The sequence below is a fragment of the Muntiacus reevesi genome, chromosome 4 (genome assembly GCF_963930625.1).
Source record: "Muntiacus reevesi chromosome 4, mMunRee1.1, whole genome shotgun sequence".
NCBI lineage: Eukaryota > Metazoa > Chordata > Mammalia > Artiodactyla > Cervidae > Muntiacus > Muntiacus reevesi.
In genome coordinates, this window is record NC_089252.1 from 165,257,643 (window position 1) to 165,274,150 (window position 16,508).

The window sequence follows — 16,508 nt, forward strand, 5'->3', positions numbered from 1 at the left end:
GGCCAAAAGTAAATAAGTGCTTTAAAAAGTGCTTAGAGCAAAGTGATGGTAGTTTAGTCGCTAAGTCATGTCCAATTCTTGTGATGTATGGACTGTAACCTGCCGGGCTCCTCTGTCGTGGGATTCTCCAGGCAAGAATACTGGAGTGGGTTGCCATTTCCTTCTCCAGGGGATCTTCCTGACCCAGGGATCGAACCCAGGTCTCCTGCACTACAGGCAGATTCTTTACCAACTGAGCTGTAAGCGAAGCCCAAAGTAGAGTGAAGTGAGTGCGCAATAAACGCTGGGTTTATTAGAATTCTGTAGGTGTTTGGGGTAAGGTGATGGCTAAAGCTTTAACAGTAGCTGCCTTTGAGGTCCATCATCTGAAGCAGTAGTGAAAGTATTGGTTGCTTAGTCATGTCTGACTCTTTGTGACCCTATAGACTATAGCTCTCCAGGCTCGTCTGTCCGTGGGATTTTCCAGGCGAGAATACTGGAGTGGGTAACCATTCCCTTCTCCAGGAGATCTTCCCGACCCAGGGATCGAACTCAGATCTCCTGCGTTGCAGGCAGATTCTTTACTGTCTGAGCCACTATTGGTTAATAAAAAGCAGCAGGGCCATTTTGAATGCTGTGTTCCCCCCCACACATCACTTCCCCTAGTAACACCTACCCCCGGCCCCCGGGTAATGCTAGCAGCCATAGCCCCAGGCCTGTGCTGCTTACTCGGGGACTCGAGCAATGTGGGAGTTAGCAGAGGATCCCAGAGAGTATAGTAACCCACAGGATAAGCACCTAATTCACCAGGAGATTTGGGGGGTGGGGGAGGGGATGGGGGGAGATACTTTTGTGTTGAAGTGACTGTTGATCAGGTGTATGCTCTGCCCAGTGTGGTGTTGCCAGTTCAAGGGCACTGGAATGAAAGTATTGCAAGGACGTGGCGTGGGCTAGAGGCCGAGTGAGTGCTTCTCCCGGGGACCAGTGTAGGGCTGGCGCTCTGGTTTATAAATATCTACATGAAGCTTTATGAGGCATGACTGCAGACCAGCACAGAGGAACCGGCCTCTGCAGGAAAACCCTCTTTGTAGCCAACAATTTGCTGTTTTCTCCCCCACCATTCATGGGTATGGGTCAGTGTATGTACTGACTTGGTCTCACACAACTTAGAGGCCAATGTCAATGAAATTCATGTTTGTTTTAGGATGAGTGGTCCCTGAGGAAGCAGAATTCGTTCCATATTTGTGTGCTCATAAAACGAGAATCTCTGATTCATACCTAGGGGAGATCTAAATGTTATTGATTAGAACACGAAGCTCTCCTAGCCAAGTGCTAATGCACACCAAGTGGATACCGAGTCAGAAATAAGTCCCAAATGTGAAATTTCCTTAAAAGTCATCTAGAATGTTTTATCCTGAAATAGGATTGGTTCTGTTTTGCGTGTGTACGTGATTGCCTATATTTTCAAAAGGCTGATTCAAAGCATGTTTTTACACATGAATCCTTTTCCACCTCTCACTTTGGGCCCAGGAGTCAAGAGATGATCCTTATTTGATTTAACTCCATATGCCAGCACCTGTGCAAGTGGCTGGTACCTAGCAAATGCTCAGTAAATATTCACGAATGAATCAGGTAGAATCCATTGCTCTCCTGTGGTCCAAACCTGATCTCCTGGTGTGATGCTACTAGGAGCCACCATCCAGATTCCATCCACATTTCTAGCCATGAGTGGGGACCCATTTGGGGGTTGTGAAATCAATTTGGTGTATGGAGATGAGCATTTTAAATTAAGTAGCATATGGAGAAGAGATCAAAATGGATATCACATGGCAAAGGTAAATATTGTTTTTCTGAGGTGTGTTTGAGCATGAGTGCGTACATGCTCAGTAGTATCTGACTCTAGGCAACCCTGTGGACTATAGCCCCCCAGGCTCCTCTGTCCATGAAATTTTCCAGGCAAGAATACTGGAGTGGGATCCCACGCCCTTCTCCAGAGGATCTTCCCAATCCAGGGATCAAACTTGTGTCTCTGGCATCTCCTGCATAGGCAGGCAGAGTCTTCACCACCAGGGCCTCCTGGGAAGCCCGTTTGGGTGTACACTGGGTCAATACGATCGATAGGTGTCTTTTAAGTCATAAAGTGTGAAACCTAGACTCTAACCTAATGCATGCTCCTAGGGAACATGGACCAGTGATTGGAAAGCAAGCTCTGTCACCTCTTGCCATCACCCATAGGACTGACGGTAGGAAGAGGAATGTTTTAGGTCAAGAGAGGCATGGTTTCCACCTGCAGAACTCTAGGTGGGGTCTGGTTCAGGCGTGCTGCTGGGAGGAAGAGGAGAGACAGGCATTTCCCGAGGGCTGTGGGTTACTGGGTGGGGGTTCCTACTGATGGATACAAGCCGGGGGGGTTCCTCAGAGGCAACTGCAGTGTCAGGAAGAGAGCTTGCACCCCATTACAGGAAAAGTTCTCCTGCAGAGAGGGCCGGAAGCTTCCCCCTTTCATTCATTTCTCTCATCATTGCCAGCCACACCCAAGCTGGGCTGCACTGCACCTGTCAGCTCTCTGCAGTTATATCACCAAATACTGATCACACTCTTAAATCCGAGCATGCTGTTTGTGCCTGAATCCAGACTGCCGCGCTGTATCAGCGCCAGCACATCAGCTTGCATACGGCTTAGGGCCTGCAGGCTTCAGCTAATTTAAACGACAGTCCAGAGACCAAAAGGAGAAAATAAAGGAGCATTTGTTGGTGGAGCCTTGGCCTCACAGGGGGACTTTCCCAGGAAACCATGTAATCAAGATACCCATTGACAACAACTCCTAGCACAGAAATCCAGGGACTCAAGGCATCAACATATGACCCCATCCCTCCAAACTCAGATTTTACAAATAAGGAAAGACTGCTTATACTGTGGTGAGCCTGTGGCAGAGAGGTTGGTTCTACCTAGAAACATTAAAAAGGATACTCCTAACCGCCAGCCTACCTGCTCGTAGAGGATGATTCTCAGCCTCTTGCAACTCACCCTGGGGCCCCAAGTGCGACCTCTCAGCCTTATTGCGTGGCTCTGCCTTGATCCTGACCTCATTACGTTTGGCTCACGTTCATCCTCCCCCGACAGGGCAGGGACATTTTTCCAGCATATTAAGATGTCATCCAAAACACATGTAGAAATTGAGGGGGACTTTCTTTTTTTCTTTTTAACTGGAGGATAATTGCTTTACGATGTTGTGTTAGTTTCTGCTATGCAACGATGTGGATCCGCTGAGAGTACACATGTGTCCCTCCCTCTTGAGCCTCCCACCCCACTCCCCGTCCTGCCCCGGCAGGTCATCACAGAGCCCTGAGCTGAGAGCCCCGTGCTGGGAGAAGCTTCCCACTAGCTCTCTGTGTTACGCATGGTCGTGAATATATGTCAGTGCTGCTCTCTCAATTCATCCCACCGTCTCCTCCTCATCCAGTGTCCCCAAGGCTGTTGTCTACTCCTGTTCCTGTGTTCCTCCCCTGCAAGTGGGTTCATCTGCACCGTTTTTCTGGATTCCATATATATGTGTCAATATGCAGTATTTCTTTCTCTCTTTCTGGCCATGGGAAATTTATTTACTGTGAATCTTTGAAACCAGCAAAAGGGGCCTCTTAAAAGTAGGCATTAAAAAAAAAAAAAAACCAGATAAAAGAGTTGGACATGAGAAAGTAGCAACATCTTGTATCGCCTTAAAGGAAATTCAGGGAGCCAGGAGGGATAGTGGGTCCTCTGCTGCAGGGCAGAGCAAGACGCAGCTCACTGGACCCTGCGGTTCGGCTTGGGGCTCAGCTCCTTTGGAAACACAGATGGCTGGTCGAAAAAATGAAGCATGAGATGATTGCCAATCCCGCCGCGCTTTTTCCAGGAAGGTCTGGGGAGGATGGGTGGGGAGAGAGGCGAGTCGGGGGAGAGCCTCTGCAGATTCTGTGAATTGCTTCACTGGGGTTCTGCCAAGCTCTTAAAAGCCACGAGGAGCAGTTGGGCTCCAGGCCCTGTATCTGTTCCTGACCAGCCAGGCCTGGGTGATGCTTCATCCTGGGCCTCCTGGGATTCAAGCTTCTGTGGCGGTTTGGGTGTAGGAAGACGAAATGGGGACCAGAGCCTGAGACCCTTTGTCTACTACCATCCTCCACCCAGACTTGCTCAGCCCCTCTGAGATGTGGGTCTGCCTGCCTAGGACTTAGTTTCTGCGCTGGGCAGAATGAGAGTTCCTGGGGCTCTTAACTCTTTCCTTGAAGAGTGCTAAGCTTCTGGCTGAGGAGGGGATGTTCTCCATTTATGATTATTTCAGACCAACCTGAAGCACACTCTTTAGATTAGCTCTGGGATACCCTGAGTCTCTGCGCTTTCACTGTATGGTGAAACCATGGGACCTTTCTGGATAAAGTCGCAGAGGTGCTGTCCCTCCTGCTTCGGTATCTTTATGCATGGTAAGTCACTTTAGTCATGTCTGACTCCTTGTGACCCCATGGACTGTAGCCCTCCAGGCTCCTCTGTCCATGGGATTCTCCAGGCAAGAGTACTGGGGTGGGTTGCCATGCCCTCCTCCAGGGGATCTTCCCGACCCAGGGATCGAACCTGTGTCTCCTGTGTCTGCAGCATTGCCTGGCGGGTTCTTCAGCACTAGCGCCCCCTGGCCCCCTTGGGACCGTTAGCAGCAGTAGACAAAGTGTGAACTGGGGTGTCTTGGGGGCTCAGCTGGAAGCAGGTTTCCTGTGGGGATGTGCTCTCTGCCTGCCTGTGGGAACCAGCTCTCTGTGCTCTGTGAGGGAGCGCCTGTGATCATAACAGCTACAACTTAGAGTTAGATAGCACCTTATCCTTCTTCACAAAGGACTTTCCCGGACATATTTGCATTATTTATTTGTTTTTTGTCGGAATATAATTGCTTTACGATGTTGTATTGATTTCTGGTGTAAACACAGTGAGTCGGGTGTATGTAAACATGTGAGCCTCCCTCGTGAGCCTCCCTCCTTGCCCCCATCCCGTCCGTCTGCAGCACTGCAGGGCCCCGGGCTGCGCCCCTGGTCACATGGCAGCCTCCCACTAGCTGTCTGTGTTAGTGAATCCACGTCAGTGCTCACGCTCAGGTGCTCAGCCGTGTCCAACTATTTTCCCGGCAAGACTCTGCAGGTGGGTTGCCATTTCCTCCTCCAGCGGATCCTCCTGACACAGGGATCGAACCCACGTCTCCTGCATTGGCAGGCGGATTCTTTACCACCGAGCCACCGGGAAGCCCATACATGTCAATGCTGTTCTTTTCAATTCGCCCCGCCATCCCCTTCAGGCATATTCGCATGTAATTCTTGCAAACGTCCCTGCAGAGAGGCAGCCCTGGAAGCACAGGCAGTGGGACTGCGGGACTTGCCCTCGTCCACACTGCAGTCCACGTGAGGACGCGGCGGTGACTTCAGAGCCTCTGACTCGGCGCCCTCAGCCGCCTCTGCCAAGCAAAGGGAATCCAGGGAGAGAGCGTCCCAGGGGAGGCGAGGCGTCCAAGGCCGGTCCAGAGGTCAGCGGGTGGAAGAATGTGACTCACTGGTGTGTCACCGGAGCCGCGGAGCGCATGGCGGAGATGAGGCCATCCCGAAGGAAGAGGATCCGTCACAGCCCTCAGAGAGGGTCACATCCTTCTTCAGGGACTTTGAAGTCCCATGAAGGAAATGAAGACTTAGGGCAACAAGTGGTTTTTCTACCCCTCTTTCTAGTTAAAGTCATGGCTTAGGAGAGAAGGGAGATCGTGGGAAGTCACGTGTGCGGGTGGGGCCAAAGCATGAACTTCAGGTCCCTGGCCTGTGCGTTACAAAGTCAGAGTGGGGGGGCTCTGGCTGGGAATGGAGGAATCCAGCAAAGACAAGCAAGAACTTTCCTCGGTGAGGGACTTGCCTTCACCGGTAGATTTAGCCGGAGTGAATAAGGAAGAAGAAAAATTGTCCAGGGAACACCACATACCCTGGAGAAGCATGTAACAAACGCCACTGCTCTGGAGGTGGCGCCTAGGAATGATCAGGAGAAAGTGGCAAGCAAGAGGGTCATCAATGCTGTTTTTAAATAACTTTCTGACTGTCTACTGATATATATTGGTGATGAAAGGGGACATGGTTCGATCCCTGCTCTAGAAAGATCCCACATGCCACAGGGCAACTAAACCCATGGGCTGCAACTGCTGAGCTCCCATGCTTCAGAGCCCATGTCCTGCGACAAGAGAAGCCGCCGCAATGAGAAACCCGTGCTCCGCAACTAGAGAGCGGCCCCCACCTGCCACAGAGAGAGAGAGCCCACGCACAGCAGCAAAGAGCCAGCACAGCCGAAAAAAAAAAACCTAAAAGTTAGAAAAATTAAAAGGGAACCTAAGATTTTAATGTAATGGAGTAAATGAAAATCCACGGCATCACTGATAGAGCTCAACCCTGAAGTTCAGCCCCAGAAGAGCTTACTGTTCAGGAAAGTTAAATGGGGAAGCCAAGTCTAAAGCTGACCTTTGGAGGGAAGCGCGTGTGCTAAGGAGGGACGGCAGCCTTCATTCACATATTCACGCTACTATCTCCTTTACGTCCACAACTGTGCCTTCACGGTTGTCGCGATGAGGATGTAACAGTGAATAAAGCAAAGTCCCTGGCGTCATGAAGCTCACATTCCAGAGGGGGAGGCAGAATATAGACAAGAAAATAACAAATACGCGAGTTTGAGATTGTGCCGTGTAAGCGCCAGGAAGCGGTCCATCAGGGACGGTGGGGGGTGGGGGCTGAGGTGGGGGATGGGTGTGGGGTGTGGGCATCACACTTACAGATGAGTGCGCGGACTAGGCACTCAGAGCTGCACGGGAGCTGGCTCTGGGAGCATCTGGAGGAAGAATGGCCCAGGAAGGGGAAAGAACGAGGCCCCTTGCTGTTAAAGAAACAGCAAGTGAGCTAGTGTTCCGAGCACATGGCAGAGTATAGAAGATGTCAGAGCAGTGTCAGAGATCAGACCACCGAGGGCCTGCCTCATCGCCAAGTTATGTTTTAAAATAATAGAAAGCCACGGGAGGGTTTTAAGCTGAGGCATGACGACTGTGGATAAAAAGAGAAATGGTTGTGGAAGACTGGCTTACAGGCCTCTTGGCCAGCCTGAAAATACAAGCAGAGGTTTTTCTGCTAAAAATTACAGGACGGGGATAGAGACACGAGGTGTTCATGCAGGAGGAGTCCTGGAGTTGCTGCTCATGAGAAGGGTGAGAAGGCATGACTGTGGCTGCCCCGGGAATCCTTCGAGTTCAGATGTTCAGAGACTGTGACCTCTGGAGTTCCCGTGTTCAGAGCGTGTGTCTAAAATGCGGACTTCAAGGGGCAGCGCACAGCCAGGCAAGACCAGAGCAGCAGAGGATGCGCGTGGGGGTGAGCGTGGGCTGGAGCCGGCACCAGCGAGACCCAGAAAGCCGCGGGAAACGAGACTGGCTGCTCTTGCTTTGTGAATGCAGAAAGAACAAGAAGACACATAAGGACAGAGGAAAGCCACTGCCAGGATTAAGCAGTATTCACCGATTCGCTCACCTCATCCAACATCTGTTGGGCCCTCATGATACGCTGAGAAGTCTTTTAGGTACCAGAAACAAAAATCTCCATCCTCATAGAACTTAAGTGGGGGAGGGAAGTGCACATGGGAGCTGCAGGAAAAATAAGATAAAGAAGCAAAATACTTAAAATGTTAGGAGGCAGGAGATCCCTGGAGAAAAAGAAAGAGGAGGGGAATGGGAAGTTTGGGGGTGGGGAGTGATTTTTCAAGAACGTTTCATTACTTGGCTTTTATTTCAAGTTTGATGGGAAGGCCATCAGAGGGTTTGAGTAGGGTAATGACGTTATCTGACATTTCAAAATAATTACTCTGGTTGCTCTGAGAATAGAGGTAAAGGACAAAACTGAACAGTTTTCATCACCTTCCCCGCCATCCCTGCTGCCATGGCACCATCCTGTCTTGCCTAGATTATCGCAGGGAGATCCAACAAGGCAACTGCAGTGCTGCAGGCAGAAGATGCTGTGACGGGGATAAACAAAGGACTCGACTCCTGCCGTGTTTCCTTCTTACTAGAGGATCAAAGGGGCTTCCCAGATGGCGCTAGTGATCAGGAACCCGCTTGCCAGTGTGAGGAGATGTGAGAGATGTGGGTTGGATCCCTGGATTGGGAAGATCCCTTGGAGGAGGGCATGGCAAAGCACTCCAGTATTCTTGCCTGGAGAATCCTGTGGACAGAGGAGCCTGGCGGGCTGCAGAAGATCAAGGTGAGGAAGTCTAGACTGTTAGCAAGAAAGAGATTTTAAACATTTGCCAAAAGTAGAAGCTGGGTTCAGAAACAAGTGTGGTCAGAAGGGCGGGACCGAGGGGGCTGCGGGGCGCCCGGCTGGAGAGTGGCAGCAAGGAAGTGTCAGCGGAGGTGACTTAGGGTGCAGACATCGGGGGGAGGATGCTCTTGGCGTGATCCAGGTGCTCCTGAGGAGCAGTGAACGTCAACAGGAAGTGGGCGCAAGTTGTAAAGTCAGGACTCCAAGAGGACCAGCGAAACAGGTAAAGCTGCTGAGAATAGCACCAGAGGAAGGTAAGCTTTGTGTGAACCTGAACTGCAGTCCTTGGGAAAGCGGAAAGAGGGAAGTGTGTGTTAGCAGGAGGGGTGGGGAGAGAACCTGGAAGGGCTGGTTGGGGAGACTGCAGTCAGCGCCTCTCTCTGGCCTTGACAGTAAGCCCAGCTTGAAGAGTTGGTATCTAGTGCAGGTGGTCTGAGCTGGGGAACAGCCTGGACTTACTAGTAAGTCAACTCAGTTAGCAGTTTTCAGCCTTTTGATGGCATTTCCTGGATCGCTGATCATGGCAATAGTCTACATGGATGTGTTTTGACTTTGTAAGAAATTTGATGGTTTCTTCTCTTAGTCTTTGGACAAGATGGAGAAGCCGCCCTGTGTGGACAGTAGTTCAGCTGTTTCATAGGCGGCCTGAGAGCTGTACCCCGAGTCCAAATTCACGAGGACATTGTCTCCGTGGGTCAGTGTTTTCAGCCTCCCCCTGCCATACCACCCACTAATTTTTTAAAACCACTTTTTAAAAATATTTATTTGTTTATTTGGCCGCACTGGGTCTCAGTTGTGGCGCATGGGATCTTCCATCTTTGTTGCAGCGTGGGGATTTTTTTGTTGTTGTTGTGAGGTCTAGTTTCCTGACCAGGGATCGAACCCGAGCCCCCTGCAGTGGGAACGTGGAGTCCTAGCCACTGGATCACAAGGGAAGCCCCTCCACCCACTCACTCAAACATGAACATGCTCATCGTCTGCCCTCTACTGTTGAGTCTGTCTTCTGTGTGTTCCCACCAGACAGGAACACGATTTTTCAGATTGTGCTTACTTTCACACACTTGCCTTCAAGAAATGTCGACACCCTTTGTCTGGCTAGCTTGACCTGGAGGAAGGTCTCTAAATGGCTCGATCCTGCTTAGCTTTTTTTTTTTTTCCCAGTGACCCGGATGAAGATGGCAGAGCTGGTTATCGACTTTAATGTGATAAAGCATAGAAGGAGGCTTCCCAGGTGGTGCTAAGTTGTAAAGAACCCACCTGCCAATACATGTTAGACATAAGACATGCAGGTTCGATCCCTGGGTCAGGAAGATCCCCTGGAGAAGGGCATGGCAACCCACCCAGTATTCTTGCCTGGAGAATCCCATGGACAGAGGAGCCTGGTAGGCTACAGTTTATCGGATTGCACAGAGTTGGACACAGCTGAAGCAACTTCACACAGCATGGCAGCATAGAAAGAGAGCTGATTTTTTGGGATGAAAGGATATGTGTTCAGACATCTCTCAGTGGGTTGGAACAGTGGACCGAAACTAGCATGATAAAACTAATAAGGGCAATAGAGTTTTCCATTCCAAGTAAAATATTCCTTGTAGAAGTATAAACTAGAGGAAGACAATGAGTCAAAAAACCTTCTTGGGTCTTTTTTCTTGTGGACTAATTGGGGTTGAGTTTTGTTTGTTTTTACTCAGAGGTTCAATACATGACCCTAAGCCACACAGGCATGTGTTCACAAACACATAACACCAATGTAAGCCGCAGTAATGTAAAAAAGGGCAAGATCTAGGGGTGTCTCTGGTGGTCCAGTGGTTAAGACTCAGTGCTTCCACTGGACCGCTGTGGGGACACAGGTTTGATTCCTGGTCGGGGAACTAAGATCCTGCATACTGAGTGACGTGGCCAAAAAAAACGAGAGCGTGGTCTAAATCAAAGAAGTGATCGTTTCATTCCTATGTGGACTGTATCTCAAGTGTCTTCAGTTCTGAGTGCCGTGTTTTTAGGACGATGACAGGAAGAGGACAAACCAAAAGGCTCCGAGCGGGCTGCTGCTACAGTATACAGGGCTCACTCTTGGCAAGCCCATGAGCTGTAGCCCACTGGGCTCCTTTGCCCATCACGTTTTTTCAGGCAAGAATACTGGAGTGGGTTGTCATTTCCTCCTCCAAGGGATCTTCCAGACCCAGGGATTGAACCCATGTCTCTTGCATCTCCTGCATCGGTAGGTGGATTCTTGACCACTGCACCACCCGGGAAGCCCTTGAATCAGTGCTCAGTTAATAAATGTTGGTTGAATGGATGGTGACTTGAGTGGTCACCCATGGTGCCTTAGGTCCTGGGAAGGAACAGTTGATGATACCAGGAAAAAGGAAGCTTTGAGATAGCTCTCTTCAAATATTGACAGACCTCTTAAGTAGAAGAGAGATTATAGATTCCTTTCATGTTTTTCCAGAAGACAGACCAACACACCAGTGGGTGACTGGGTCAATTTAAGAAAGAATTTCCCAGGACTGTTATCCAGTGGCACTGCAGAGTTGGCCCTGTAAAGCCCCTTAGACACAGACTGTCCACAGCAGCCCATTGATGGCAGAGGCCAGGATACAGCAGCAGGATTCCCGCATTTGGGGTCTGGCCAACTCAGTGGCCTTCTAGTCTGTACCATGGGCTTCCCCGGTGGCTCAGATGGTAAAGACTCTGCCTGAAATGCGGGAGACCTGGGCTCGGTCCCTGGAGAAGGGAATGGCAATCCACTCCGGTATTCTTGCCTGGAGAATTCCACGGACAGAGGAGCCTGGAGGGCTGCAGGCCATGGGGCCGCAAAGAGCTGGACACGACTGACACACACGCATAGGACAGATTCCTGATGAGAAGCCAAGGTATAGCTCCAGGAGCTCCTCGAAGCTTGCTGATGGCCTGAACGGGAAGGAAAAAAAAGACAAAGAAGCAGAGGCTGAACCATAAGAGTAGAACTTGGGGGGACTTACTCCTGTGGGGTAAGAACCCCAGGATCGAGTGTTTGCCTTTCAGAGCGGAGCTGAAACAGACTTCCCTCTCCTGGGATTCCTGCCCTGGGAGAATTGCATCACCTGGGCCTGTGGCACAGTCAGAGGGCAGTTTTCTTGCTGCCTTTTCAAGCTTGTTAAGAGCGTTCTCAGCCCGTCTCCACTGAGCTCTAAGTAACCTCCAGCCCTTGATTCTAGAGCTGCCGCCCTCTGCCTTCTCTGTAACTCCAGACTCCTCTGCTTGGCTCGCCAGGCCCCAGCCCCTCCCTGAGGACTGTCCCCACTGCATCCTCTGTCTGAACGTGTCTTCCTACTTTCCATGTGCTCCCCAAGCCCCACTTGTGCCCACTTCACAGCCTTTCTCAAGTCTCATTACCTCCCTTTCCCTTGAGCCATATAATCATTTGCTCAACTGATTTCGAGTGTTAACTAATGACCTTGGTTTCCAATAGTGGTTCTCCGCCGTGACTGCACACTGGCATCACCTGGGAATCTTGTTAAAAAATTCCTGGTGCCTAGGTCTGATCTGCAGAGGTTCAAACTTCATTGCTCTGACCTGAGTATCAGGCTTTTCAAAGCCCTCTAGGAGATTCCTTCTGCAGCCAAGATGGAGAACCATGGGTCTGCAAACTCATTGGATTCCCAAGCTGACTGTATTTGTTCCCCAAGGGACTCGTACACCACAGTGTCTCAAATCATTTGTGTGAGTATAGAAATATCAAAGTAGCTATTTCCACTTTGTGTTAATTTGGTAGATTTGGGGGGAAGGAAATAGTATGGTTCCTGTTTTGAAAACTCCATTCATGGCATACCTCTGGGCTCACTTGACTGCAGAAGCAGCAACCAGCTTTTATCAAGCTCTCAGCATGTGCCAGGCACTATGCCAAATACTTCCTAAGCTCGACACATTCATCAGCCCATTTTAATCCTTACCGCAAGTCCACAAGTGAGCCCCACTTTTTGGCTTCCCTGACTAACGAGGAAACTAAGGTTCAGAGAGAGGCTTATCCACTTGCCCAGGGCTGTACAGAAAGCGGTGCTAAACTCAAGCCCAGGCACATCCGGTGCCAGAACTTCACTGTTTCTCTACTGCCATGGGAAAGAACTTAACCAAATAACTTGCAGATAAGCAAGATGTGCCGGCTTTAGCTTTGGGGTTGAGCCTTTTTTCAGTTGAGTTGCATTCTTTTGTATATCAAGCACCTCCATAAATTTGATGTCAGATTCACTCTCAAGCTGCCTCGATATATCAAGAGTTATGTCAAATTATCCAGCTTCCCAGGTGACTCAGCAGTAAAGAATCCGCCTGCAATGCAGGAGCCACAGGAGACACAGATGCGATTCCTAGGTCAGGAAGATCCCCTGAAGCAGGGCATGGCACCCCACTCCAGTATTCTTGCCTGGAGAATCCAGGGGCCTGGACAGAGGGGCCTGGCGGGCTACAGTCTGTAGGGTTGCAAAGAGTCGGACACGACTGAGGTGACTTGGTACATGCACATGTCACAAATTAATTTTTTTCATGCACTCAGGAGACATTAGTTTAGAAAAGCATCTTGCTTCTCGCTTCTAACCTAGCAGAAAATACCTCATCTTTTACTCGGTCTTCCTGATACTTCTCTGAGGAAGTGAATAGGCAACACTCTCCCCATTGGGCAGAAAGGGGAACTGTATGCCAAGTATTAATTATCTACTAAATATTAGCGCCAGCTACTAGTCACTGTGTCCTTACTAAGTGCCAGGCTCCACGCTAGGCTGTTTGCCTCCTGTGTGGTTTTCGTCATTTTGCACACGAGAAAACAGATCCAAAAAGCTGGAGCTGCTCGCCCAGGGTTATACGACTAGTGACTGGATACCTGTTTGCTTCTTTGCTTTTTAAGTTCCTTGTGAGCAAAACGGTTCAAACATGGCCTTTGTTCACTGCCTCGCCACAGCCCGGCCGGCCTCTGCTTGCGTGAGTGGTGGCATCTGAACCACCATGTCTGGCGTAAACCCCTGAAGCGTAAACAGGATTTCTTTCTGTGTGTCCAATGGCCATCTCATAGCCATCGTGAAACAAAGGATTTTCTGCCAACCTTGAATATCACACTGAGGTCAGGCGGGCTCTAAATATTCCTGCTCCAGCCATCCCAGCACCAGGCTGCTTCGGCATAAACCACCCCCGAAGGAGAGAGCCGGCTCGGGGAGCAGGCTCACCACCCTCCCCCTCAGCTCCATCTCTGAGCACCGCTGCCTCTCAGGGTTTCAGATTAACGACAAGCCCGCCACCCCGGCTGGGGCCGTTCCGTCCTGCAGGGACCCTCCGTGCTGAGGACAGAAGCCTGTCTCCCCTTCTCGCTGGCTGTGAGTAGGCCAGCTCATTTCCTCTCTCTTCAGGCACATAAGGACTTGGTATTTTCTGGTTCCGTAGGGAGGCTGACGCTTCGGACAGAAAGAGATCGGCAGTGTGGTGAGCGGACGGAGGCTCAGGGAGGATAAACTCCCTGGCGTCCTGTGTCAGGGCAGTGGGTCGCTAACTGAGTGCAAACCTGTCTTTTTTAATGTTGTTTATCCTCCTACAGGGCATACAAAACCATTGAGGATGATGACTTGAAGTTTCCCCTTATATATGGAGAAGGCAAGAAGGTAGGCACGTGCCCTCCCTGGACTGAGAGAACCAGGCTCCCTCTCGACGGAGCCCATGGCGGTCTGCGTGTTCTGCTCGGCAGCTGGTGATTTTGTAGGCTTGACAGCTTGAAAGAATATCACCTCCACCTCCCTTCAGCTCTCCTGTCCTAAGAGTCCAGGGAGTGGCAGGGCTGTGGAATGGAGTGGTGCGCACAGGGGACTAACATCAGGTTTGTGAAAATGACATCCCCCTTCTCGATCCATTTGCATAACTTTCTGCAGTGTTTAAACACGACCACTTTCACATACATCATCTCACCGTGTATTGACGACAAGCCACGAGGCAGGCAGAGCTGGCTGTCTTACATCCAACTGGGAGATGAGGCAGCAGGGACTGCAAGGTTAAAACCACTCAGGCAGTCACGCGACTGGCCAGGGCTGGTACGAGCCATGGTCCTCCACTTCCTTCTGATGCCCTTGCCTTCCACCATGGATGCTCAGGCTGTACACGCCAGCTTCTCCACTTGCCCCATGAGAAGGGGATCCAGAGTTTCACCTCAATAAGCTATAGGATCACACAGATCAGATCCCAGGCTGAGACAGCAAAGACCATTCATCACCAGCTTCCAAGGCCCCTGTCAGACTCTAACATTGTTGGGCTGAAGGAAGGCTGTCGGTCTTAGAGTGTTCTCTAAGCAGAGACTGTAGAGGGGTGGAGATGAGAAAGCTTTGAAGTCATTTCCCAGGAAGGACAAACACCTTCTGAATCATTGCATTCTTCCTCGGAACATGAATACATTTCAACTAAGCGCTGAGAGTTCCAATTAGAAGAGAAAAATGTGGTCATGTTAACATGAAGAATATTCAACTGAAAATTTTTTCAGCATGTGATAGCTTTTATCGGAATAAGTGACTCATAAGAAAACTGAAGGATGCCTTTGTGGACAGAGTTTGAGTGAGTGTGTGTGTGTGTGTGTGTGTGTGTGTGTGTGTGTGTGTGTGGTATGAAAGAGCACACAGGAGTAGGTTTTGGGTTCAGCAGTGATTTTGCTCAAAGGAGAGAGGAATTTCGCAGAGGGAAATGAAACATGAATATTTGATCGATAAATGCATCATTTGTCAAACCAACGTCCCCCTTTCCTTAGACGGACACCTCTGCCTTGCCATCCTGGTTGAGAGTCAGGACAGAGAGGGGCTCTGTTGCCGGTAGGATTCTGTGTGTCTAAGTACAGTGGACACCGTCGTGAGCATCACTCGGCCCAGTGATCTGCACCTACACTTTCTGGTGTTCATGGCGCTGAGATTCTCAGTATTACCCTGCTGTTCCCCAGTGAATTCCGCTAAGCTCAGGACCACATCCTGTTGCCTTCATATCCTTAGTACCCGTCTAGCCTGGTACTTGACTCATGGCAGCCCATCAGTAAATGCTTAAGTATTTAATAAGCTATTCAGTTATGTTCAGTATACTCTCCTTGAAAGAAAGTGAAAGTGTTAGTCATTCAGTCGTGTTTGACTCTTTGTGATCCCATGGACTGTAGCCTGCCAGGTTCCTCTGTCCATGGAATCTCCCAGGCAAGAATACTGGAGTGGGTTGCCGTTCCCTTCTCCAGGGGATCTTCCTGACCCAGAAAACAAACCCAGGTCTGCTGCATTGCGGCAGATTCTTTACCATCTGAGCCACCAGGGAAGCCCTATACTCTCCATTGTTCAGTTGCTCAGTCGTGTCCTACTCTTTGCGACTCCATGGACGCCAGGCTTCCCTGTCCTTCACCATCTCCCGGAGCTTGTCTGTTGAGTCAGTGATGCCATCCATCCATCCCATCCTCTGTCATCCCCTTCTCCTCCTTCCTTCAATCTTTCCCAGCATCAGGGCTTTTTCCAGTGAGTCAGCTCTTTGATTCAGGAGGCCAAAGTATTGGAGCTTCAGCTTCATCATCAGTCCTTCCAATGAATATTCAGAATTGATTGCCTTTAGGATGGACTGGTTTGATTTCCTTGCAGTCCAAGGGACTCTCAAGAGTCTTCTCCAACACTGCAGTTCAAAAGCATCAATTCTTTGGCACTCAGTCTTTTTTATGGTCCAACTCTCACATCCATATGTGACTACTGGAAAAACTGTAGCTTTGAGTATATGGACCTTTGTTGACTTACTCTCCTTGGTACAACAGAAAAATGGACAAATGTGTTCTTCTGTGATGACCCGCAATAAGATTTAAAGGAGCAAGGTTTTTCCCAGTTCAGCAAAAAGTGCAGTTTACCAGGATATCATGTTCCTCCAGCATTCCAGCAAGTTAGGGCTTGACAGTTCTGTGATACGTAGTTGGTGAATTCAGTCATTGTACCTCTTGACCTATTTAAAACCCACCGTGGCTCCAATTGGCTCCAGGCATACCCTGTACCAAAGTAGCTTGCCCCTCCGTCCCAGGACTCCACGACCTGTTAAGAAGGTTTAGAATGCAACACATCAGTTCTGTCTAGATCCTTCCCAGGGTTCTCTCTTTCTTTTCTGCACACATCTCCCTAGAAGTTTCAGAATACTTTCACTGCTGTTAAATTTCATTTGATTTCTGCCAGTGCTTTGAAG

General features: G+C 49.8%; 1 protein-coding gene across 1 annotated transcript in view; it reads left to right on the top strand.

Moving 5' to 3' along the window:
• Window positions 1–16,508, top strand: part of PPM1H (protein phosphatase, Mg2+/Mn2+ dependent 1H) — a 291,732-nt gene that overhangs the window by 226,737 nt on the left and 48,487 nt on the right. Inside the window, exon 7 of the mRNA XM_065934722.1 lies at window positions 13,879–13,942. Coding sequence (XP_065790794.1) covers window positions 13,879–13,942 — 64 coding nt within the window. The remainder of the gene's footprint in view (window positions 1–13,878; window positions 13,943–16,508) is intronic.